General features: G+C 40.4%; 1 protein-coding gene across 1 annotated transcript; it reads right to left on the bottom strand.

The window, feature by feature from the left end:
• xrn1 (5'-3' exoribonuclease 1) lies at positions 1–27,633 on the bottom strand. The gene is made up of 40 exons (XM_037681557.1): positions 27,438–27,633; positions 25,900–26,132; positions 25,346–25,443; positions 24,595–24,704; positions 24,372–24,482; positions 24,198–24,280; positions 23,991–24,078; positions 22,503–22,671; positions 22,212–22,279; positions 21,886–22,014; positions 21,634–21,788; positions 21,120–21,209; positions 20,375–20,531; positions 20,075–20,194; positions 19,821–19,990; positions 19,595–19,712; positions 19,267–19,362; positions 13,759–13,862; positions 13,415–13,549; positions 12,860–13,022; positions 12,639–12,752; positions 12,298–12,396; positions 12,096–12,211; positions 11,860–12,006; positions 11,688–11,777; positions 10,898–11,033; positions 10,764–10,820; positions 8,689–8,821; positions 8,508–8,577; positions 7,837–8,029; positions 7,671–7,754; positions 7,514–7,597; positions 7,344–7,385; positions 5,763–5,900; positions 5,344–5,467; positions 5,095–5,258; positions 4,889–5,002; positions 4,496–4,601; positions 861–1,042; positions 1–785 (listed from the first exon to the last, which is right to left on the bottom strand). Exons 1-40 carry the CDS (start codon positions 27,510–27,512, stop codon positions 441–443), a joined length of 5,010 nt encoding a protein of 1,669 aa, XP_037537485.1. The 5' UTR covers positions 27,513–27,633; the 3' UTR covers positions 1–440.

The raw sequence follows: 27,633 nt of genomic DNA, 5'->3' as shown, positions 1-27,633 counted from the left end.
CAGGCAAAACATATAAAATGCATCTTGTAAATCTGAGCTGGACTTTACTGGGGTTTAGATTTGAAGGATTTAGGAATCAGACCTCAGTAGCAACCTGAGAATGAATGAAAAACAAGCATCCCAGAATGCACTGCAGCCTGTGGACACAAACACACCGTAGCTTCCTAAAGCCTCTCAGAGGGAGCGCAGCACTTCTTCAGTCAGGGATGGTGGATGATGTGAGAGTGGCGTCGCTCTGAATTAAACTGAGATGGTAGGAGAAGTTACTTTTGTGTTTGGTTAAAAAAAGGACAGTCCCGTTCTGTTGACTCGACTGTAACTGCTTCCTTCTCAGAAACACTGACGAGATTTTTATCAGAGTCTGAGTCAGGCTAAAAAAACAGCAGCCAAGAAAAACACGACACACACTCACACACACTTATACACAGGCACCGCCCGGCTCACTGTGACACTTTAGCTGCCTCAAAGTTAACAGCCAACTTCCGGTGCTTCCTCTTAGAGGCGGAGCCAGGGGCGTGGCCTGCTGCGGGCACGCCTTGTCGAGGCGGTGTGTGAGCTGCTGCTGCGGAAGTGCCGTCTGCTAGACTGGGACTGGACGATGAAGGACCGTTGTTGGGCTCCTGCTGATTGAAGCTGTTGCTCTGTGGTTCACTCTGAGCTTGGAATGGACCCGAGTTCTGGCCCTGGGTCTTCTGGGACTGGATCTTGGCAACAGTTCCGGCTGCGCTGTAAAACTCTCGAGTTTCTTGGTGCTTTTTGTTGGCTGATACACGCTTCTTAGTCACCTGAAATGTCAGAGGAGACGCTGCATTAAATTTCAAATTAAAATGGTTCAAAGGCCAAATCAGCGTTCAGGTCACCTGTAATGGGACGAACTGGTTGTGTGAGCCACCAGGCAGATTCGCTGCAGGCTGAGGGCGAGCAGCGCCTGGGAAGGTTCCTGCTGCTCCGTAGAACGGCTGGTTCGAGGGGTGGTGGGGAGGCAGAGTCATTCCCCAAATAGGTGGAGGACCGTAACGCTGGGGGGGGAACAACATACCACCTGGGGAGGGAAAAGTGCATAAAATAGGTATATTAAAAGAACACAAAAATACAAGTACATCGATAGCATTTTTAATGTTTATGATTTTAGGACTAAAGCAAAAACTACAAGCTACGAGAGCTTAGTGTGCATTTGTTTCCTTTAAATAATCTAATGTGTCTCAATTTTCAAATTAAAATGGATCAATAGAAATGCTTTTCATTTTCAAAATAAAGCTGCATGTTTTGACTCATAAATAAAATTAAAAATAAATAATCCAAATTGCATTTTCATTTTCTTCTCCAAGACTGCTCAATTTGTAAATCAATTAAAATGATAAATAAAATAACGTTTAACAGTTAATCTTCAAAATTTATCGCTGTAAAACGTTACCAAAATTCATTTTGAAATGTCAAATTTGAAAATTAAAATGAATTAGCAGAAACGCTTTTCCATTTCAAAGTCAAAGCTGCATGTTTGAACTCAAATGAAACTGCTAATAGATCATTCAAACTGTGTTTTCATTTTCGTCTCAGCGCTGCTCATTGTGTGACACAACTACAGAGAAAACTAAGAGGAAACTGCATTTTTGTTTTCACACGCTGCACCCGCAAAGATTTCGCGGTTCGACTTTTGCGTACTCGCTTTTTCACAGTTTTTCAACGTAAGATTGTACACGACACACGATTGACAACTTTAATATTACTCACGAGTGGGACGGTACAGGATGAAAAGTTAACAAAAAAATACTTCGGACAGGTGCCGCCATTTTGTAGTTTTCTTTCAATAAGCCTACACTGTAAGGCAGGTCAAAAGAACTACACTACCCAGAAGCCAACAGTGCTTCTGGTTGCTGCTTTCTGCTGAAAAGGAGGGAAAGTTTTGCAACACAAAGTCAGAAGTAACGATCGATCTATTAAGCTCACAGAAGTGACAGGAAAGTCACAAATAATCCTGAAACCTCCTGGAGCTCAATTATCCACGTGCACATCAATGTAGTGAACTAGGCCTCCGACCTCAACCTGTCTCTGAAGACCTTCATGGGACAGGAACTGTTATTTCATTGATTTGAATCCAGAAATACAAATGATCTCATCAAGAGACTATTTAATTGTATCCTGAATTAATCAATTGAAAGAACACTCTTCCTTTTTATATTATCATTAACTATTTTACAATATCTTGATAATCAAAGTGTGTTTAGTTCATATCATTTCTAATGTTGAAGTAAACCACTCATTTAAATCAACTGTGAAACAGTATTAATGATTTTTAAACCTCATTAGACTTAGAAATCATTTTAAATGTCTATTTACAAAGTAATTGTGCATTTTGATCTTCTGTCTGAATGAGGAGTAGTGATGTCGGTCAAAAGTCAGAAAGCAAGTTATTAGAACGAAGTGTCTTGTTTTTAAACCTAGCAGACAGTAAATAAGAAGCTAGCACCTGCAAAGTTTCTCACTTCTTCAAAACATTTCTGTCTGTACTAAACGTTCCTAAACATTCCTGCTGTCTTTTTGACTCCTAATAACCCTCTGACATCACTAGAACCACCCCCCTGCTGGTTGTTTCAACCAATCAGGAAGTACCAATTGACCGGAAGTGAAGACTCTTTAAAAAGTCAACACTTCCTGGAACTCTTCAGTCTTCCTAGAGTCTTTCACCGAAGTCTTCCACTTCTGAGTGGAACTTTGGACTCAGTCTTCTTCAGTCTTCCTGGAGTCTTACTCAGTTTTCCTGAGTCTTTCTTGGGACTATGGAGTCTTCCTGAGAGTTCCTAAGGAACTTTCAGATTTAATCCATAGCTGATGGATTTGACCGTGAGACAAGGGTCCGTCCATCCCAGCTGGAGTCACAGCGCCTCACTGTGAACTCACCCGGGCGTAACGCCTTACAACTTTGAAGGAAGCTTGTTCTGTTGAACGGAGTAAAAACCACACGACTTCTGACGATGACCAGCCACCCTGACCGGAGACGCTGTAAAGGTAGCGTGCAAAGGGACCTCTACACTGGAGCTGTCCATCCACTGCAAAGGTAAAGAGACGTCACGAGTGTTGCGCACTAAGCGGACCGGGGGTTTGAGCTGGTGTTGAAAGAAGAGTGCTAATTCTGGTCAACAAACACACATCTTCCTTCATCCATCTTTAAACTTCTCTATTCCTTTCCTTAAACTTTTATTCGCCAGTAATCTAGATGCCTTCAGAAATGTTCTGTTGTCCTGTTAGTAAAGCGTGCCAAGTTTTTATTAATCAGAAACAGATCAGCAAATCAATGTGTACATGTCTTGATGTTAAATTTTGATTCTGTTAAATAAATGACTACATTTATTCTGATGGGTCAAAGATAAAATGGCGTCTCATGTCACTGATTAAACATCCATTCACAGTTGTCTCGGTCACATGGCATTAATTTAACTCGAAAAAGAAAGAATCCGTTGTATTTAAATAATTAATATTCTTTGTGCTTGAACTAGCTTTAAGAATAATTAATTAGTAGTGAAGCTACAGCAAAGCTGTCCCTGCATCACTACATCAACATGGATGGAGCGGTGGGCTTCACGCTGCAGGGTAGGTCTACAGAACCAGAACCGAGCTGCTGGTCTGCAAAGCTGGTGAGTACCCATATAAAATTTTGCAATACTGTATATACGTATTTTGTTAAAATTACACCTCCCACAGACCAAAAACATGCATGTTAGGCTGATTGGTAACTGTAAATTGTCTCTAGGTGTGAGTGAGAGTGAATGGTTGTTTGTCTCGCATGTCTCTATGTGTCTCTGTGATGGACTGGAGACCTGTCCAGGGTGTACCCCACCTCTCAAACAGTGATTGCTGGACATGAGCACCAGTGACCCCCACAATCCAAAAAAGAAGAAGCGGGTAAAGATAATGGATGGATATGCAGGTTTAAGATTTTAGAACATTGCAAGAGTGTGGGAACGGTTTATAAAGCCTTAAAATATAAATAAATACTAAAATAAATAAAGCGTTCCTACTTGCAGTTTTTCACCCATCGCGGGGGTGTTTGGAACGTAACTCCCGCGATAATCGAGGGACTAAGTTTCTTTCTGCTGCTCACTTCTTCAGGGGTCACCACAGCGGGCAAACTCAATTGAAAGATTTGGTCATTTGTTTTTTGCCGGATGCCCTTCCTGACACAACCTGGGCTCAAACCCACAACCTCAGGATTACAAGACCACGGCACTGACCATCAAGCTACAGCAGCCCACTTTAAGTGATCTAATATAATTTAAAAAACTGTCACAAATTAGAAGCATATCAGGCTGTACCATCAGAAGGATCGTAACCACAGAGTTTGAACATGAGAAACAAAACGCAACAAGGCCGCTGCAGTTATTCTTTCATGTTCCCAAGTATCGGCTTGTTTCGTCTCTGGACATGGAAACAGCTGCTCAGGTTAAAACGTTCACTGCTCTTATTTTAGAGCCTCCGTCTGTAGGAGCACCACACTGACCTTGTTGGTTGAAGATGGGCGTCATGGCTCCTAAAGGTGGGGGTTGTATCTGAGCCATTCCTGCGTAGAGGGGAGGTGGAATGGGGAATCCTGACCCTAATGAGGTCTACAAATGAAAGAGCACAAAAGTAGGATGCATCAGTAACACCTTTTATCTCTCAGCTCTTTCTTAGTTTGATCTTGAGAAATGCAAGTTCTGCAAGTACCAAAATTATTTAAACCAACTTTAAATTTAAATAAATTAGATGTTCAACCTCTTGCTAAAAGCGATTGTAAATATTTTATGACAATTAAGTAATAAAGACCAAAATTTAACTTAATTTATAGGAAAATATTAATATATTTATGAATTTAAGAATGAGAGTATTTGTAAATAAAACATCCTGCGTGTACCAGTCTTTGCAGTGCAAAGAAAGCAGCTCGCTCCTTGGCATCACTTTCTGACGGGCACTGGGGACCATGGACCATTAATCCATTGGACAGCTTCACCTGACACACCACCAGACCCTGAGGGGACACAAGTTGGTGCAAATTGATATTATGTTGTAGTTTATGAACAGAGCGAGCGATTGGAGGGAGATGACTGAAAATGGTCTTACCTGCCTGTTGCACACAAAGCTGAAGTCAGGAGGTGTCATACCCAGCCCTACACAGACACGGGCCAACTCCGACACTTTACTGGTCAGAGCAGAGGTGGCAGAGGCAGCCGGTGCTGGACAGGCTGATTGAACGGCTTCACTGTGAGGCTCGTTCATTTGGGCAGCTGAAAAAGAAAAAGAAAATGTGTGATGAGAAGCTACACAACATTAAAAAACATGGATGGTTTGTAAATATTGTGATCTGAGTACCAAGTTTCTTGGATGATCGTCTTCTGTTCTGCTGCTGGCCAGTAAAAGGGGCCGTGTTTGTTGACTCGGACTCTTTTCCAGCACCGTCAATCTTAAGCATCTCCTTCAGCACCATAGTTCCCTTCTGCAACACACAAAATACACACATCATACAACCTCAGGATGGTTTTCTATCAGGTAGTTCTGGTACAATTTATCTCACTTCTCATACAGCACATTACACACCCGTCGACAAACTATTTTACAGCAATCTATAGCAATGAGCAAGGACAAGCAAAGACCTGGGCAGACAAGAGAAAGATTACAGACAGACAGACAGAGATTATACCATAATATGCACCCTTGACAGGTGTATTATAAATAAAGATCCGAAGAAAAGAAGCCTTTCAGTTTAGCCAATCTGTCTCTTCGATGCTCACCATGGCAAAGGACTGTGGAGACAATGGACCATCTGTCTGGCTGTTGGGTTCCTTTGAGGGTGCGGGTGGTGGTACGGTTTGCTGGCTTTCCTTGGAGATCGTTAGACTTGCAATAAGGTCTTCAAAATCAGATGTACCCTGACAAAGAAAAATACAAAGGCAGTGAAGTAGGAAAATAGCACATTGTTTTAAATACAAAATTCTGCATGAAAAACTTTGTTTATATATATATATATATATATATATATATATACACAAAGTTATGTAATATTTAAATATGTCATACATGTGCATTGTCACATGAGGGAGAAAGAAGTTGGCATCTTCCTTTTTCTTTACAATGCTGATGACACCAACTGTAAGAGGCTGCAAAAATGCCAACCAGCATGACTCATCATGTGACAAAGCACATGCATGACCCTACACACATCCTAACAACACATCTAGCAGAAACCTTTAAACTGTGCAAAAATAGTCCCACACTTCTTAAATTCACTAATATCAAACTAGCAGGTACCGTCATTAAAATGGCAACATGTCTAACTGCTTGATGCTTGAATTACTTTTTAATACTGTGCTATAATACAGTGTAACACACTAAAATAAAGACAAATGCAAGCAATGAAAACAAAATGTGCATTTATATTCAAACTAAATTGGATAGAAATTTAAAATTTTATATTTTTTTCCCATTTTCATTATTATTATTTTTTTTAATTGTACATGTCATGACTGAATCACATAATACTTTCTGAAATGGAAAGTTCTCACCACAAGGCAGTGTTTCCCCTACCATTATACAAACGGGCGCCCCGCCCCGTCAACAGAACCCCCCACCCCAAACCACTTGTCTGCACTGACGTAACGCTAAACTAGCGGCTCGCAATGCAGGTGCACTAGCTAAAAAGCTAAAGGCAGCCTCTTTCTTCATGCTGAACCCTCACGCTGAACGCACCCCGCCACTCGAAAACTGTCGGTACAAACAGCGCACGGCTCAGATGTGTGTCTGTCTCTCACTGTGCTGACCCCACAAGGTCTTTATTTATTTAATTTACTTTGTTAACTCTCAATTTAAAAGTTTAAATTTACTCAATATTAAACATTTTTACCTTCATACACATCGTTCATCCTTCTTCCTGTTTGTTATTTCATTTAAACTTTTTTTTTATTCAACCACATTATTTTAAACCTTTTTAATCTAGTTTAATTTTCTTAAAATGTAATTTTCCCTTAAAAAGTCTTGAAAAATTATTGATTAGAAAAGTTTTGTTTTTTTTACAATTTAAAAGCAGGCTTTTACTTGTAAGCGGATAAAAAAAAATACTGTATGCATTAGAAAACTGACTTGATATGTGAGAAGAATTACTGTAGCATTTGTTTTCTGTGAATAATAGATTTTCATTTATAGTCAGTTATCTTATTTATCTTATCTGTTAATAAGAATTTTAATAAATGCATCACACGTAAAAGTGTCACTCTGTTGCTGAACCTTTAAGACAAAGTGATTTTTTTTTTTTTGGTTCAAGTGAGAAACTGTTGCTAAAAAAATGCATACAATTCCTGAAAAACTTGTGTACTCACTTCTTTGTTAACTTGTGTCTTCCCCTGTTGGAAATGTCCTTCCTAAAATTTAAAAATAAAAAGCTAATGAATTTTATTTTATTTTTGCTGTTTATAATTTGGCTACAGCTCACAATAACTTTAAAAATGAGGATCTATGTCACCCAAGCCTGCTATTGTCTAAAACTCACATTACTGTTCCAGTGAGGAGGAGGTTTGTTGGGAGCGCCTGCCTTCTGTAGCGACTGCCACACATCACTGTACTCATCCTTAGCCTTAATGAAACAGAAAACATCACAACTGTTTCACTTGCACTGCACAATGCTCGAGTAGTAATCATGAATTTACCTTCGTCTGTTGTTTCTGGTTGGGACCTTTAGACGGAGAGTTCCTGGTGCCCTGAGCCTTCACCATAGCATGCTTGTTGTTGTGCTACAAATAAAAAATGAGGAGGAGCAGTGACAAAAGAAGGTGTACGATGAAAACTTATGCCATCTGCGTTTTCCCATCTTACCTGCATGGGTATAAATGGTGAGCGTGGCGAGTGGTTGAGGCCTGTCAGCTGACGAGCGTTAAAGCTGCTGCCGGTGGCAGGTTGGGGTTTGACGACGGCGGTGAGTTTGTGGAATGTGGGATCGATTCGAGCTCCGTGGGAAAGGTTGATCAGAGCACAGGGCGGGACGCGGTAACCACGAAAGGATGCACACCTGAAAAGACACACAGGCCACATGTGCAGATGTTTTAACACGAGACAGTTTTACTTGTCTCACAATCATGTGACAGCAGAGCCATGGAAACCACAGTTTAAACAAACGAGCTAGTTTAGTCAGGGTTTGAATTAGAAACGCTCTTCTTCATCCTGTTTGCTAAAAACCCTGCTTGAGGCCTGAAAAATACTAGTGATACAAAACCAAAGACTCTTTGATGGTGCGAAGCAAAGATCTGCTCATAACGTTACTAAGACCAACCATGAGGCAGCATGAGATCATGGCTTATTCTTTCTGCTTATAATTGGTTTAAAATGATAAATAATGTTGGCAACCAGCATATTGAAACCCTATTTCAGATCCTTGGTCATCTGCAGGACATTCAGAATCCAGCTGGTAGAAAATATTTACTGAAATAGGTGATTAAAACGATGTAATGGTGATGCTCCAGCATCAGGATAAGTGCAGAGACAATTACCTGATGTTAAGACCGCCAACAAACTCCTCGTCAAACAGCACTTCATACAAAACTTCTGCTTCCCGCTCCGCTGATAACACAGACATTAAATTAAATACTTCTGTTAAACGTTACACTTACATCTAGCTTTAATTTTTTTTTTAACATATTAAAGAAATCACATAAACGTAACAGTTCTCACCTCCTTTTATGCCAATGATTGTCCCCCTGAGTCCCAGCGGGACCGTGAAACTCTCCCTGATGTTGACGACTCTGTCAAACAGACGATACTGTGCGTCGGGGTCTGCAACCACCCCCTGCTGCTGCTCCAGAGGCTGCAAACAAACGCACACTTTAATCCTACACATTCTTCAGTGACCATCAAGTCTCTCTCAGTTTTCCTTCACAAATGGCTGTTTCCTGGAAAAAAACGACTGGACAGCAAATTTAAAACTATGTTGGAGTTACAAAAGCAAGGTGTCTAATTTGAAAAGTACTTAAACATTGGTGTCTTTGGGTGTCTTTAAATTCAGATTAGGACAAAAGCAAACCTGGCTCGGTTCTAAAAACAAAACAAACAAAAAAAGACAAAGCAAAGGGAAGAAAATAAAACCAACTTTAAGCCAAAAATGTAATAATTAATAAGCCTAACAGTTTCACTGCCACATCCTGAGCTCAAGCTGATCAAACCATAGCACTATGAACACTTTTAATTTAGTCATGCCCCCTTTTAAGGCTAAAAAGTTTTAATATTTTGTCTTGTACAGTTTAAAAGAAACTCTGCAGTAAATAAGGAAGAAACAAACCTTTCAGTCTACAGTCTGCTTGGTTATTTTTCTGTCAAACAGTTTTCAAATGATGCATTAAAAAATGTTACCCCATGATTTTCACCAGGTTTTAAATTAGGGATGCACGATATTATCGGCATGGTATCGGTTGATATTAGCGTTAAAGTTAAATATCGGACATCATCAAAATAGCTCACAGATATTAAAGGCGCTGTTTTTGTATGACAACCCAGTGACAAGGATGCAGCGGCTGCACAACGTGACGACGTCACACACGCCTACCTGATCTCACGGTGGAGAGGAAGAAGTCAAAATGGCGGCGGTGTGGAAGGTTTTTATTTTCATTGAGGATGTTGGATTGCGAAGATTTTTGGACTACGTTGAGCCTCGCTACATCGTCCTAAGGCAAAGATATTTTTCCGCCATAACGTTACCCGAGTTACAAGCCGTCATTTCTGACGTCATTGAGAAGCTAACAGCCGATAGCACTTGGGTGAGTTTTACCACAGACATTTGGACGTCGTGTTAGCCCCGTTAGCATGATTAGTTTTACGGCACAATGGATAGACAAAAACTTTGAACTTAAAAAGTTGGTCCTTCATGCACAGGAGTGCAGAGGATCCCACACTGCAGCTAGGAACCTGCAACAAACCTCCACAAGTGAGACAGCATCAGAGGTGACTAACGCTAATACATAACATTTAACACTTTTCATTTAATACAAGTTAGTGTTATGCATATCATATGGCTGTTACTGAATATATATCACCCGCTCTTACAGCTGTTGCACAATTTTTGTAGTAAATAAGCCTAAATAAGAGGGAAATGTTCTGACAAAGGAAAGTATATTTAAAAATATTGGTATCGGATATCGGCCAAAAAATCCAATATCGTGCATCCCTATTTTAAATCAACTGTACAGACAGACAGAAAAGTGAATAACTGTACTCTTTCCTCAGATGCTCTAATGTTTTGTGATTAGCAGAAAACGTTTTATTGTTTAAAGTGTTTATTTAAAAGAAAATAGTCCTCTTAAAAAGATTTACTAGGAATAAACTTTAGAGTGATAATCTTGTTTTTTGCAATGTTTAGTGGTCGGTTCTGCAGAGATCTCTCATAAAGCTGTTTCTAAAACGGTGGAACTCAGGGAGAGAAAAAAAGACACATCAGCGATTTTCTTATTTTAAGGATAGTGACTGATGAAGAAGTGGTGTGTTGACATGTATAATCCAGAAATGTATCCTGCTTCAGAGCAGATTAGATTTTCAGAAGAAGCCGCTGCAGTTAAGACAAGAAAAGGTGAACCAGCTTCATGACATTGAAAAATATCTAAACTGAACCTGAAGTGAACTGACTAAACCTCTAATCCTGCTTCATAGCACAACACGATCATTACATTACTCAGTAAAACTATAATTCATCTGAATCTCACTGTGACAATCAGTGGACACACCACACATTTAGTTGCTGCTGGTTTACATGTACAGACCCTGAAGAGGAGATGAGGCTTCACCGTCACACGGACTTTCTTGGAGCTCTTCTTCACCTGAGGGCAGAGTGAGACAGATGGTATCACGTTGGAGGAAATGTGCAACCATTTGAGGCTGGAAATGATTCTGTCACCTTGGACCGATCCACCGCTTCCTCGATCTTCTCCACGAGGACACCATCTAGCACCTGGAGGTCACATGACACCCTGCTGGAGTAGCTGACTGGGTGACTTTTCAACCATGAGGTGATTTCAGCCACCTTCTCTGCTCTGTGGGGTGGACAGATAACAAGAGGTTTGATCTAGAACTCAGGACTGACTTTAAACAGACAACTAGTTAGAAATGCCATTTTTGTTTAGACTGGCTCATAAATTGCACATTTCATTGTTAAGTGCGTCTCTTTAGAAGAGGGAATTAAATTCAGGTGAGTGTTCAAGAACTGATGTGCATGTATCCATTTCAGCTCTACATTTCCACTCAGGTTTATTGGTGCTTTTCCATTACATGGCACCATATGGCATGTCGGTGTGCACTTATTTATTTAACCAGGCAAATCCCACTGAGATCACAGATCTCTTTTGCAAGGGAGGCCTGAAGGCTGCATGTTGTTGGACTGTGGGAGGAAACCAAAGCGCACAGTGAAAACCCACGCACACGAGGAGAAAATGTGAACTTCACACAGAAAGAAAACCAGAAAACTTTTGCACATCAAGCTGTATCCTGCATAATCCAGGTGATTTTTATACCAAAACATCCCAGCCAGGATAAGCTCAAGGAATAAAGTATCTCTCCATGAACTTCAATTAGATTCTGGTTTCTGTGGATGAAGTGGAGGGCTCAGGAAAAAAAGACAGATCAAGGATCTTTTTTTTTTTTGGGGGGGGGGGGGGGGGTGTCTGGTCAAACAGTTTTGTTGGTCTTACCCGTTCTGATCCTCTCTGGGCCAGATGTCATCCTCATAAAAAACATCATCATGAGAGTTTCTGGACACGGAGTTAAATACTTCAGGAAATCTACAGAAACAACAAACAGTGGCATCATTTGTGTTCTTTTAGTTTTCCACACATTTAGACATGAACAAAACATGATTTTTACCTGTGCAGGTATTCATCGAGCAGCTCTTCAACAGCAGCAGAGTACAGCCACTCTTTTTCAGTTCTCTTGGTGTACCCGGGAACCTCCTCATTCTTCTTGTTGAACTTCAGGTTCAGACCAATGTTAGTCCTTTGCTCTCCACAGGGACTTGAGAATGTGTAGAAGAACAAAACTTAGATTAGAAAAGAGTATATATTATACATTTTTAGGAGAAAAAAAATCAGCATCAGACATACTTCCTTTTGGACCCTCTGCCGATAAAGATGCTGCCCGAGAAGCGAGAGACGAGATAGCTGCTGATGCCGAGATGAGAAGCCAGGTTGTAGCTGGGACAGTACCTGACAGAGTATTTCTGTAAAATCCAGCAGAACAGAGAGGATGGATGGCGGCTCTCAAGATGAAACACGTCTACTAAATATCTTTACAGGAGTGTCTTACATCTTGATTGAGGATTAGGTGATCCAGCTGTGGCTCATGAGGCACACTGAACACCACTCTGACCCGGCCGTCTTTAATGACATCTTGAGAATCTTGAACCTGTTACAAAAGAATCATTATAAGTGGTTATTAATTTGTACAATACAACCAAATTAGCATTAACACAACTCTTTTCAGTTTAACATATACACATAGACTTCTTAAGCTAAAACATGCTAAACGTAAAGAGAATTTTATAAAAGCCTAACCGTGCGTCCACAGCAGCTCTCATGTGAGAGTCAACGTTTTGAGAAACAAAGCAGCAGATCAGAAAGCAGATCTCTTGAGAACTGATGACGTACCTCTCCCATAGAGCCATAGTAAGGTGTTCCCACCATGAAGACTGTGGTTGCTGGAGGGAAGAGCTCGTCGAGGCTCCTAAAGCTGGTCAGAGATGAGTAAAAGGCCTTGATGTCCTGAAAGAATCGGAGGAAACGCTCGTGTTTTAATTATGATGAGGGAAGCTGTATTGCCGTCAGGACCTGATTTTGCGTACTCTTTAAATGTAATTGCAAACAAGTACCTTCACCACAGTCTGGTATGCAAATGGGAGAACCTGTTTGGCCCACTGTTTCTCCAGTTCCACCGCCCCATTTGCTTTAGGGATGTACTTTCGTCCTGTCAGCATTTGGCCGTACAGAAGCACGTCGGTCTCATTCACTACGATGCCTTTTCTCTTCAAGAAACTGAGAAAATTAACAAAAGAAATGCTTAAACAAATCTAAACCGTTTGCAAATATCAGACATTAAATTGAGTTTCATAAACAACATCATCCACTTCTTTTTTCCTGGCAGCTGCATTTCTAACATCCTTCTACCAATATACCCACTGTCCCTCCTCTGGACATGTCCAAACCATCTCTGTCTGGCCTCTCTCCCAGTTGTTCAACCTGTGCTGTACCTCTGATGATCTCATTCCTAATCTTATCCATCCATGTCACTCCAAACGAGAACCTCAACATCTTCATTTCTGTCATTTCCAGTTCTCTCTTGTCTTTTTGTCAATGTCACTGTCTCCAAACCATAACGATTTATGGAAATATTTTAATTAATAGTATGTTTGTTTAGTGCATCTTACTGTTCAGTGATCCCCTGGACATCCTTCACCCAGTCTTTTTGCTCCTTGTCAGTCAAAAAGGAGACTTTAGTGGGAGTAGGAGTGGACGGCCTGTCGTACACTCGCTGGACTCCTGGAGGTTCGTCTAAAGTAAATCTAAAAGAAGGATTACAAAGTCTGGGTTGGTATAATAAATCTTGATTTATACAAACAACACAAACAACGACTGAACATTTGGTGTGTGAAACTTTAAAAACCACATCTGGAATGATTGATGATCAACACATAGCAATTCTACATGTTTCTAATTTCTATTATCTTCCTATGTAATATATGATTCTGGTCACGTGTCTCATATTTCTTACTTGGTTTCTCCATCTGAAACAGCAACAATGCGAGCTTCCTCTAGATGGGGCCAGTTGACAAACACAGACTTCCCCAACACTTGTGCAGCAACATCATCACAGATCTGGAGAAAGGATGAAAACACAGGGAGAACAGATTCAGACAAAGTTAAAGATGAAATGACAACACCAAAGAATGACAACATTTCTCTCAGCTAAGGAGAGACTAACAAATAAAACAAAGACAAAGTGCAAATCTCTGACATTTAGAGCTTTCAAATATAAATGTTTGTATTTCAGATGCATGATTATTATTTTTTTATTTAATTAAATGCAGCTCAGAGAATGTTATATGGGCTTTGTTTAATTTAAAAAATCCAAATGACCAATTTTTGTTGTTTTTCGTTGCCCAGTGCTGCAGGACCGTTTCAGTTACTATACATTATGTGCAAACAAATGACAGCTGATTCTATCTACAGTCCCTCTTCCTGTCAGCTAAAATGATCTGATGGTTTGTGTGTTTGGAGCTTTATAGTACAAACCGGATTCCAAAAAAGTTGGGACACTAAACAAATTGTGAATAAAAACTGAATACAATGATGTGGAGGTGCCAACATCTAATATTTTATTCAGAATAGAACACAAATCACAGATCAAAAGTTTAAACTGAGAGAATGTATCATTTTAAAGGAAAAATCTGTTGTTTCCAAATTTCATGGCGTCAACAAATCCCCAAAAAAGTTTGGACAAGTCCATTTTTACCACTGTGTGGCATCCCCCCTTCTTCTTACAACACTCAAAAAAAGATCCAAGATGGCCGCGCTCAGAGCAGTTGCAGCTTCACAGGCTCCCGGTACCATCCCAGTTTTTAGAAGTTTTGATATTGACTCTGTGCCTGACTCTGCGCGATTTATGCGTGTGAACTATAGCCGAACCGAACTGATGAGAATAGGAGCGGATTTGCCACGAAATATAGCAGAAATCAGCAACAAACTCAAAGCTACGCTCGGCAGAATGCAGATCTTAAAGTCATCTACCTGGAAGCTGCAGCAGAGGCGTTCCAGCGGGCAGAAGAGGAAGCGCTGCTCCCGGCTTAAGAGGAGAGGATGCCGGGCGGGGGTTATGGTGAGGCTACGAGCTAACGCTAAAGCCGGTAAACTCCCCATGCCGTCTCTCTTTCTGTCGAATGTCCGCTCGTTGGACAACAAGGTGGATTTACTTCGTCTGAGAGCGGGCGCCTCAGAAGAGATGAAGAAGTGTGCAGTGCTTTGCCTCACAGAAACGTGGATTACAAGTGAAACGCCGGACTCAGTCTTCCAGCTGGATGACAGACTTTTTTTTCGAGCGGACCGCTGCAGCGAGCTAACGGGGAAATCACGGGGGGGCGGAGTGTGCATTTACGTGAGTAAAAGTTGGTCCACGAACTGTACTGTTGTAAATAGCTCATGCTCGAAGGCTTTGGAGCAAATAACAGTGAAATGTCGACCACATTATCTACCCCGAGAGTTCACAGTGACTTTTATCACAGTTGTTTACATTCCTCCGGACGCTAATGCTAATGAATCACTGCAGGAGCTTCATGATATCATCAGCTCGCTGCAGAACAAACACCCCGAGGCTCTTTACGTTGTAGCCGGAGACTTTAACCACGTGAATCTAAAGGACTGTCTCCCAAGCTTTAATCAGCATGTGACGATTCCGACACGTGGAGACCGCACGCTGGACCGTGTTTACACGAACGTAAAAGATGCATACAAAGCCGAACCCCGCCCCCACCTAGGACTGTCAGACCACATCTCAATCTTCCTGGCTCCTGCTTACATGCCCCCGCTGAGACGCTCCAGACCGGTACAAAAGAAAGTTAAATGTTGGAGCCAGGACAGTGGACCCATACTGAGAGATTGTTTTGATCGAACAGACTGGCAGGTTTTCAGAGAAGCTGCTGAAAATGGAGGTTCGCTTGATCTTGACCAATACACATCCTCAGTACTGGGTTACATTAGTACATGTACTGACACAGTCTCCACTAACAGAAATGTTAAAAGCTACCCAAACAGAAAACCTTGGCTGAATGCAGAGGTGCGTACCCTGCTGGAAGCCAGGAACACTGCCTTCAGGTCTGGAAACTCAGAGGAGCTGAGTAGGACAAGAAAAGAGCTGGTTGCTGGTATTAAGAGGGCCAAGGCCACATATGCAAAGAGGATCGAGGGTCAATTCATCTCACAAGACCCTCGGAGCATGTGGAGGGGCATTAAGTGCATAACAGATTATAAAGGAAGGAGTGAACAATGTCCCAAAGACCCATCTCTGCCTGATGCCCTCAACAAGTTCTACGCACGCTTTGAAGACCCGAACAGACCACCCAGCACCAGACTCACCTCACCACCGGATGAAGAGCATCTCAGCGTGACCTCAGCAGAAGTAAGGAGTACCTTCAGGAGGATTAATCCGCACAAAGCAACTGGTCCAGACAACATCCCCGGAAAAGTGTTGAAGGAATGTGCTGATCAGCTCTGTGAGGTGCTGGCAGACATCTTTAACACCTCACTTACCCTGGAGACAGTTCCCACCTGCCTGAAGACTGCCACCATCATCCCAGTCCCAAAAAGCTCTACAGTGACTGGTCTGAATGACTATCGGCCAGTGGCCCTCACCCCGATAGTCGCTAAATGCTTCGAAAAACTGGTCATGACTCACATCAAAACAACCATCAACATCAACGAGGACCCTCATCAGTACGCATACCGTGAGAACCGATCAACAGAGGATGCAATCTCCTCTGTGGTCCACACTGCACTCAACCACCTGGAGCAGAAAAACTCTTACGTCCGTATGCTCTTTGTGGACTTCACATCCGCCTTCAACACCATGATCCCCCAAACCCTGATGGACAAACTATCCACACTAGGACTAAGCCCCTCCATCTGCAACTGGGTACTAGACTTTTTAACAAACAGACCACAGTCAGTGAGGATCCACAACCTCTCCTCCTCCACCATAACCCTCAGCACTGGCTCTCCTCAGGGATGTGTGTTGAGCCCCCTCCTGTTTACTCTGCTCACATATGATTGTGCAGCTACCCATCCAGGCTGTCACATTGTAAAGTTTGCAGATGATACAGCGGTGGTGGGATGCATCACAAACAATGATGAGTCCAGCTACAGGCAGGAGGTGGAACACCTGGAGAGCTGGTGCAGAGAGAATAACCTTCACATCAATGTGAAGAAGACAAAGGAGATGATTGTGGACTTCAGAAGGAACAAAAACACCTACACCCCCCTGAACATAAGAGGATCTGCGGTGGAAGTGGTCTCCAGCTACAAGTACTTGGGTGTACACATGAATGACAACCTCAGCTGGAGCAACAACACCACCAGCCTGATCAAGAAAGCTCATCAGAGACTCTACTTCCTCAGACGGCTGAGGCGAGCTGGTCTGGGAAGCTCAGTCCTCACCTCCTTCTACAGGTGTGCAGTGGAGAGCATCCTGTGCTCGAGCATCAATGTGTGGCATGGAGGCTGCACAGCTGCAGAAAGGAAAGCTTTGCAGAGAGTGGTGAAGGCTGCACAGAAATCTGTTGGAATCAGTCTCCCCACCATCACAGACATCTACACCTCCAGATGCAGGAAGAGGGCCACCTGCATCATGAAGGACCCCACCCACCCAGCACACACACTTTTTGCCCCACTCCCCTCAGGAAGGAGGTTAAGGAGCATTAAGTGTAGAACCACTAGACTGAGGAACAGCTTCTACCCTGAGGCTGTTAGACTCATGAATATCTAACTAGAATAATCACTGTGAAAAACCATATCATGTTGCTGCTGATCTGTTTCATGTTGCTGCTGATCTGTTTCAATGTTGATGTGTTCATGCGTGCACATCTGCTCACAGACTCATGTTCATGTTTGTGGTGATGTTCAATGTTTTATGTTATGAGTGCTTAGTGTATATTTAGTTGATGTTTTTCTTAGTTCATATCTTGGATGTTATTACTGTTTTTCTTATACATTTTATTGTTGGATGTAACTGGGACCCTGTGTACATAATTTCGCTCCACCACATGTACCACATGAGGTGCGAATGACAATAAAGAAACTCTGACTCTGACTCAACAGACGTCTCGGGACAGAGGAGACCAGTTTCTCAAGTTTAGAAATAGGAATGCTCTCCCATTCATGTCTAATACAGGCCTCTAACTGTTCTATCGTCTTGGGCCTTCTTTGTGGCACCTTCCTCTTTATGATGCGCCAAATGTTCTCTATAGGTGAAAGATCTGGACTGCAGGCTGGCCATTTCAGTACCCGGATCCTTCTCCTACGTAGCCATGATGTTGTGATTGCTGCAGAATGTGGTCTGGCATTATCGTGTTGAAAAATGCAGGGTCTTCCCTGAAAGAGATGACGTCTAGATGGGAGCATATGTTGTTCTAGAACCTGAACATAGTTCTCTGCATTAATGGTGCCTTTCCAGACATGCAAGCTGCCCATGCCACAAGTGCTAATGCAACCCCATACCATCAGTGATGCAGGCTTCTGAACGAAGCGTTGATAACAACTTGGGCTATCCTTGTCCTCTCTGGTCCGGATAACATGGCGTCCCAGTGTTCCATAAAGAACTTCAAATTGTGACTCATCTGACCACAGAACAGTCTTCCATTTTGCCACACTCCATTTTAAATGACCCCTGGCCCAGTGCAAACGTCCGAGCTTGTGGAGCTTGCTTAGAAATGCCTTCCTCTTTGCACTGTAGAGTTTCAGCTGGCAACGACGGATGGCACGGTGGATTGTGTTCACTGACAATGCTTTCTGGAAGTATAACTGAGCCCATTCTGTTACTTCCTTGACAGTGGCATTCCTGTTTGAGGTGCAGTGACGTTTAAGGGTCCGGAGATCACGAGCATCCAGTAGAGTTTTATGGCCTTGACCCTTACGCACAGCGATTGTTCCAGATTCTCTGAAACTTTTGATGATGTTATGCACGGTTGATGATGATAACTTAAAAGTCTTTGCTATTTTACGCTGGGTAACATCATTCTGGTATTGCTGCACTATCTTTCTGCACAACAATGGTGGAATTGGTGATCCTCTTACCATCTTGGCTTCTGAGAGACACTGAAACTCTGAGAAGCTCTTTTTATACCTAATCATGTTGTCAATTGACCTAATTAGTGTTAATTGGTCTTCCAGCTGTTCGTTATATGCTCAATTTCTTTTTTCCAGCTACTTATTGCTACTTGTCCCAACTTTTTTGGGATTTGTTGACACTGTGAAATTTTGGATCAACATATTTTTCCTTTAAAATGTTACATTTACTCGGATTAAACTTTTGATCTGTCATCTATGTTATATTACGAATAAAATATTGACATTTGCCATCTCCACATCATTGCATTCAGTTTTTATTCACAATTTGTTTAGTGTCCCAACTTTTTTGGAATCCGGTTTGTATTTTCAAAAGAAGTAATAGCTGAATTACTACAGCATGACTTGTATTTAGGATTTTTAAGATAAGTACACAGCAAATACTCACAGTTTCTCCTTCCTGACTGGGAAGAATTTCCAGTATCATGTTCTCTCCTCTACTACTCTGCTGGAAGATGAGCACCCCATTTTTCTTCTTATAAAACTGTGCAGTGAATGAAGCAGCAAAACAAGAACAAATGTCAAAAAGAGAGGAAAACATAGCTTAACAAATGTAACAATAAATCAATACATTCACACACATTATTCTAAAATTTGGTTAAGAAAATTATCATCTTTTGATAATTATATTGAATATGAAAAGCATAAAATTGAAACAAAAAAATGGTTCGTATCAGTACATTTACACTTTGGCAGAAAACAGGCACCCAGCATACCTTGTGTCTGATATGATGTAAAGTGGGGAAGCCACAGAAGTAGAGGGCTGAGCGGTCAGCACGTTTGCTGACGTGGTCCGAGTGAACTTTCCAAGCATCCATGGGGATGTTTGCTTTCCTGTACCAACCAATAATCTTTGTTAAGTTAAAGGCTAACAGAAAAATCTTTCCAAACACATATCTCAGAGATAAACATAAATCTAGAGCTCAGTGTGTGTGTGTCTACCTGACATGGCAGTGGAAGATGTTGGGAAACAGCTGAGGCAGGGAGGAGGTGTATGTGAAGTCTATGTCTGGGTCATACAAGTACAAGGCACACTCCGAATGCTGATTCCTGGCCTTCTCTTCCTTTGTCAGCTTATGATTGAAGGGCTCCATGGCTGCTAGCAGGCACCTCTGTTTAACACACACAACACACACGCATAAGAGTTCATAATGTGTAACATTAGTCTGCTAACAGTTGTACGCAAGTGTGTGTACCTCGTCTATAAAAGGAATGAGCACCACAGCTTCCCACTCCTGCTGCTTGCCGTTGAGATCAGTTTTGAAATCGACAGGATAGTACTCAATAATGGAAGAATTTGTGCTGGTCATCAAGTCCTGAGACATCAAAAGTAATAAATTACCATCAATATTATCTTTACCTCTGTATTTTAGAAAAGTAACAAGTTGGACATGCTAAATGAGTACATCTGCATGTTTGATTGACACCATTTCTGTACTACATGTGCACAATCACACACTGAACTATCCATATTCTTTGCATGCTCGAGTTGTTACCCTGTAGCAATCAGGCAGCAGTGACTGGCTGGCAGACGGCAGGACCGCCAACAGCTGCTGGAAAGGCATAAAGGGCTTCCCAAGGTCAAAGGTCAGCTCTAATCCTGACACATTTCTGATGTCAGACAGAAATGGAGCATAGTGGAATGGGTAGTACCTGAAGAGATGCACACACAATACTCAAGATGGATCAAATTAAAAAGCGCATTAAAAGAGACATATCTATATCTCAGAATCAAAACATAAACGTTTCAATGCCTCAGTCTGCTCAATTATTATTTGCTTTGCTCTGATTTGGTTGTTGCTAAAGTTACGTTGGTTTGTACGAAGCGCTGAAACTTGCTAGAATTAAGAATAAATTCAGAAAAGAAAAGTTGCCTCAAAAAATTAAACAGTGTGCCAACAAATGCTGGAATAATTTAAAAAACATTTTTAAACCATCATTGTTCCATGAAATGTTCCATTTGTTGATAATTCTATTAAAATTTGTAGCTGCAATAATATTTTCAAGTGTAATATTTTCACTCATATTGTACTTTGTCAATTTTACATTTACTAAGTTTTGTACCAATCCTTTTTTTGTATTACAAAATTCCTCAACCTAATTTTCCCCAAGCACATTCATTTATTAAGCCACTTATTTATTTGGACAGTTTTAATCCTCATACAGGAGGAACCTTTTTAGAAACAACATAAAATAATCCCACATCACTGAGAATGCAGGAAAGAAGTAAAAAATACTCACCAGCTCCAGGACTGAACTCCATGATAATAGTAGTGAAGAATCCACTGGATACCTTCCACGTAGCACTGGGCCTGCTCAGCTAGAAACTCACTGCAGACAGGTGGAATAAAAACACAGCTTAGCGTTGGTTAGAAAGGGGACCTGGGATGAAGTTTTAGAAGTTCTAAGGTACTCTTTCCTTTTATTAAAATAATGAGCTTAGCATTTGTGATGATTTACAAGATTCACGTTTTCTTTAAATGTAGCACAAAGTCAGAGCTGCTAATCTGATCCACACATGCACAGAATGGCTTCTTTTAATGTACAACTGATGTGTTCATCAACTCACTGAAGTATCTTGCAGATCATGTTTTCACTGACTGTGCAGTTAATGTGAGATATTAGCGATGCAATCAGCTGTGTTTATAAACCACAGCTGCCTCTGACACATACTTTTCAGTTCATTTTGCTCTGTGGCATTTTGTTTTGAATCCAGAGTGATACCTTTGTGGTGTGTTAGGTTCTACACACTTACTCAGATACCACATCCACACCCATCTTAGTCATGTAGTATGTGCGTTTGTACTGTCTGAACTCAGTTTCAAACAAATCATCCTCCTCTTCCTCATCACCTCCCAGCGCTCCTTTTCCATCTCCTGTCACTTTTTCAACTGAGGTCAGGGCAGAGTCCTTCATTCATAAAAACATTTGTCAATAATTACATGAAACACAGTTTGAAAATCAGACAACTATCAAAGAAAGTTAATTTTTATCGCTGCTTTCCTACCCGACTTGTTTTGCTGCCAGCCTCCTCTTCAGCAGCCAGACCGGCTGACTCGTTCAGGTATTTGTTACCTATTTTACTCTCAAACCACTTCAAGTCGACAAACACCTCGCTGAAATGTTCCCGGTCAAACTAGAAGGATACAGAGCAGGAAAAAGGAAGACATTTCTCAAAATGAGTATAAGATAAGTTTTTAATAAAGGGTCAATGTATGAAGTGCAGCTGAACAAAAGATCTGTAATGTAGTTGATGTTAAAATTAAATCACACTCAGCATCACTCACAATACTAAAGTTTTCCAACTAAAATTGGTGAAGTTCTGTGACTCACCTCAGAAAGTTTCTCCATGTATTTCTCAAAGTTTCTGAGGTTTAAGTGGCCGTTCTCATTCAGATAACCTACGTTAGAAAAGAGGATTCAGTTTCAATCCTTTTCTGTAACTTATAGAAACAGAATATATTATGGTACAATGGCGGATGTAAACAAATAGCTCGACCAGGTGCACTAGAACAGACAGAACTGGAAACCAGCAACACAGTTGTGGAGAACCATTCTAACATTTTCACATGAACCAAAACGTGTCATAAAATGTGCATTTGCACATGTGTGTGTGAGTCTCACCTCCCAGGCTTGGCAGCACACTGATGTAAGTCTTGTACAGCAGAGGCAAAGCATCATGATTAATGTGAAGGTGAGGGAGGTGAGGGATGAAATCATTTCCTACAAGGAAGCCCATCAGAATCCAGTCATCTATTATTCGCTCCAGATCATAATCCGAACCCATGCGACTCTGAAAAACAGCCGTAAACATGATAATATAGATTTCGTAGTTTGAATAATGACCAAAGTCTGTGCTTCCTCTCCTTATATCATGATGGGCGTGTCCATCTAGTTTTTTATCACAGCCATACCATAACATGAAGTATATGTTACTCTGTGTTTTGCTTGCCTAAATCATGAGCCATCTTTCTTCTCCTAACTTTTCTGATATGTACCGATTCTGCTGGAGCCTAAACTTTGTATTATGAAGCCACAAGTGTGTGTGGCAACATGACGGTGTGGAGGGCCTGGCAGGGTATGAGTGTTCAAAAGTTTATATAATTAAGCAGAGATCATGTAGCTTTATTCACTTGTTACTACTACCGTATTTTTCACCCAATAAGTCAGTTTTTTTGCATAATTTGCATGCTCTGTGACTTATACGCTGAAGCGAAGTATTTGTGGATTTTTTCCCCCGTATTTATAAACCAATTTTTGGCTGAGATACAACCCTTTTCATTCATTCTGACTGAAAATATCGAACACTACCATTTTCATCTGCTAGATGGCACTTGAGTAGTATGGCATGCCGTTGTGTCAAGTAATAGGTAAGTGGCTATTAATGACAATTGGCTTGCCATACCAAGCCACCTTTGTCCGTCAAATCAGCCCCATTTCGCTGCGCCGCCCAGGCGAAATGCAGCTAATTTGACCATTTAAGTGCATTTATTAAGTAAAAATTCAACTGAGACACATTTACCCTAAAGTCGAACAAACAAATAATAGTTTTTAGGTGGTTATATTATTAAATTTCGAAGAAATGCACAGTGAGTCGCCCTCTGCATGTTCATGTTTCCGCATATCGACTTTTAAAATGCAGCTGATTTGACCGTCAAAGTGCATTTATTAAGGAAAAGTTAGACTGAGACACACCTTTACTGTAATTTCGAGCAAACAAATATTTGTTTTTAAGTGTTAATCTTGTTAAATTCTTGCTAAAGTCCTCATGTGCATGCTCCCGCAGCCACTATTTGGCAGCCAATCGATTTTTGGCACAACACCGGCCCACATTTCCGGGTTGTCAGCGGTGACGCATAACAGATGAAACATACACAGCAAAGCGACATATTTATGTTTTTTTTCACTTTATTAGACAAACATGGACTGATGGAACTTAAAGGGCCGAGTAACGTGTACGGCGGAAAATATGGTAACTTGTAATATGAATTATTACAAGCTGAAATAATGAGAAAATTATATTTTATTCATAGTAAGGTCTTCTGTTAACTAGAATATTGTAGTTCATGTAAATGTAACTTATAAATATGTTTTTGTGTCAGCATGTCTCACTTTTAGCTCTGAGAACTCATAGTCTATGTACTCTCTCATCAGAGACAAGTGAAGCAGGTGAAAAGTTGTCTCCTCTGGAGCGGTTATCCTATAGACAGGGTGTGAGAAGAAGCTTAGTTTAAACTACAGAAAACCCATAAAATACAGAGAATGACATAAAAATATATATAAATATACAATGACAAAAATAACAGAGGAACAAAGAACCTTTTTTGGGATTTCTTCACAAATCGGACTTCTTCTCTGAGCAGAGAGAAATTTGGCTCGTGGCTCGTTAGACCCAACATAATCTACAGCACAGTATAAGACAGAGTATACATTCAGAGAGGATTAAAGTAATAATGTAAATCCTCATCTTTACAGACTGACAGTAAACCATACCAGGTCAGCATCCAGGCCATACAGGCAGTGTCGTGTGTTGGGATCATGATTAGGTTTGGCGTTTTCTGAACGAATAAACTCCATGATCTTGTGTTCTCCTTCGCCTGGTGTCTTTAGGTAAAAAAGAAAAGATGAAAATAATGCAAGAAGTTTCCTTAAGCCATCACTGACTCTTGCACTTCCCAAATAGTCATGAAAAGTGAATGCTCCTGATGAAACCCACCTCGTGACCAGACAAGTAGACTTTGACATTCTGCCACAACTTGTCTGTGGAGAGCTTGCTGTGAACAAAGTACTTGAGCTGCTCCTGTAGTCTCGCCATGAAGTCAGTGCCTGGAAGAAGGTGTGTGATAAAAAGAGCTGCAGATGCTTTTCAAGACAAACTTGTTTATGTCTGATTGTCAGCAAATATATCCAGGCAGGAAAACATCTAAATTTACTAACTTTTAAAAATTAAAGTGAACTTAATAAATCAAGTCACCACAAAAACAATCATGTTAATTGTTATTAGGGCTGAGTACCGAACCGAGGTTCTTTTATGGCACCGACCGAACTGCACCGGTCGGTGTATGTATTGAAACGTCATTCTTCTTTCGGTGTCAAGTTTCGGTATTGGCTGTAACGTGTTACGTGGTTTCAGCTTTTATTCTTGTTAGAATTAATAGTAATTACAAAATTGATACCGAAAAAAGAACCGTCCAGGAACCGGCACCGAAGTGAAGGTACCGACACCGATACCGTTTTTTTTTTTTAGAAAGGTACCCAGCCCTAATTGTTAGTGTTCTGTTGGGGTTTGTCTGTTTAAGTTGTTTATTTTTTTTTATTCTGGCAAAATTAACAAAGAACCAACAAGAATACGATTAAGAGAACTCTTTCTCAAGTCAAAGACAGAGCTCTAACACTCACGTTTAAAGATTGGTCATAAACTTTTGTATACAAAATGAATACGGAGTAGAGCTTTCAAATAACCCTACCAGGTGTGATACAGTTGGAGTCAAAGCGAGCTTCTGTAGGAAGCACCTCTCCTTTCTCCAAGGCTTTCTTTATCTTATCCTCTGCTTCTTTGGCGGATCTACACAAACAGAAAACAGAGGTGGTCAGTGGCCTGGTCTTTGCAACCAGAAAAGAAAATATTGCCTTTCAAAATTTCACTCCATGTAGAGCTTGTTTTGATTTTTTAGGCAATGCATATACTATTTATTAAAAAAATCAATAAACAACACTTGTAAACATAGTTGATACATTATTTAAAAAAATATATATATATTGCATTGTATGTAGTTTGATTCAGCATTTTGGTATGAGCATGTGAATAAATATAGAAAATGTATGATAACTTGAATAAATGTATTAAATTTTCTCTCAGTATAAAAGGAAGTATGTCTTGTAAACATTTGGTATGCAAGTTTAAAATTAATTATATCATAAAATAATGTTAAATGATAAAAAAAGTATTGCCTCCAAATTATAAAATATATACATTTACAACCAGAAAATTGGCATTATTCTCATCTCTTCCCATCTTTACCTGAACCTTCGACCTCGCTGCTGGTTCATCTTAGCCCTTGGCGCCACGCCGTCTACAGCCATGAAGAAGACCTTGCGTGGCTTGATGATCCTGAAGAGCACCTCCAGGTAATGAAAGATATCAGCAAAAATCTTTTCCTCTGAGATCCGAAAGTGGACATCTTCATCATTCGGGTGAGAGCACTGGTGGATGATGCCATTCATGTCCAGATACAGATTGTCAAACTCTGGAATCTGAAGGAAGAAAGAACATATTACATCACTCTTCTGTGAACAATAAGAATTAATGTTCAGGCTGCTGTTTAATACACTGTATTATATTGCATTATTATTTTAGCGTATATCTTAGATCCTTAAATACGGTTACTTTTTTTTATACTTTATATTTTTGATATTTATGTGTGTAACTGGGACCCTGTGTACACAATTTCGTTCCACCTCATGTACCACATGTGATACTAATGACAATAGAGAACCTTGAAGTATTCTTCTGGTCTTAACTTTCACTGTTTAGCATATATCTAGATACTTACTGTGGTAATTTGCTTAAGTTTAAAAACCTACTACTATTCCCTGGCTTTCAACAATGTATGATCTGTTGCTGAACCTGAATGCATCACACTGTGTTAATCCGTTATTATCTGCTATTATTTTGTTTTTATATATTGATTTTACGTTATGTTATGTGTTGCTGTGTGCTTTACCCGTTTGTTTCTGTCTGTACAGCACTTTGGTTGGCCTTGTCGCTGTTTAAAGTGCTCTATAAATAAAATGGTATGGTAAGTTACCAAAAATATTTAAATGTGCTTATCTAAACTAACCAATAATTTTGATGAGAAAATTGCAATGCTGGCCTTCGGGTTCAAAGTCCAATATAAAGTTGCCAAGCTAATATAAGACTTTTTGATGTTTTTGCCCTCAAAACTGTGTAATGTAAAGAGTGGGACACCAAACATCCGTCTGATGAAACTATGGCTTAAGGACTGCAATACTACACCAGATCACTAAAGTAGTGTCAAAAAGTAAAGTAAAAGAGCAGTATGTGTAGAACTTCGCATAATCGTGATAAATTGTAACTTGTGATTATCTATACTGTCCAGCTGGCAACTGTCTGTTTTGTCTAAAAATTTCGTGCCAGCTGGTTTTAGGGTTATTGTTTGTAGAAATGTTCTTATCCAACAAAGATCCAAATTACAACATATTTATTATTATTATAAATAATAAAATATATTATATTATTATAAAAATATTTATTATTCACGATGATTTTATAAGTAAAACGATTACAAAAATACAATTTTAGCATGCTAGTTTTGTGTATTAATTTTGCTAATGACCTTGTGTCTGTATTATGTTTCAATATTTCATGAACTAGGATGCATTTGGTAAAATACTAGGTCTCTATTCACTATCAAACATTGAGTAGTTACGTGGAGTGAGGTTTTTATATCTGTCCGTTGTTGCTCGTTATTAGCCAACAGCTAGCTATGATGCTAATGCTAGGTGAAATACAGTAAACGAAACTGAACGGTTTCCTACCTTATGTTCCTTCACCACTTCACTGAGACAAGGATAGCGCTCTGAAATCCATCGGTAAAACTTCGGCACTCCCATATTCACCACTAAAATTTCAACTTTCAGTCTACAAGGAAAACAATTAAAGCCGAAAATGAGACGTTTAGCGGCGAGACGGACAAGGTTAGAATCAAAATCGTTTAGTTTCAAACGGCCGATT

This window comes from Nematolebias whitei, chromosome 9 (assembly GCF_014905685.2).
Source record: "Nematolebias whitei isolate Nwh7 chromosome 9, NemWhi1, whole genome shotgun sequence".
NCBI classification, from domain to species: Eukaryota; Metazoa; Chordata; class Actinopteri; order Cyprinodontiformes; family Rivulidae; genus Nematolebias; species Nematolebias whitei.
This window is presented reverse-complemented; position numbering and strand designations above follow the sequence as displayed.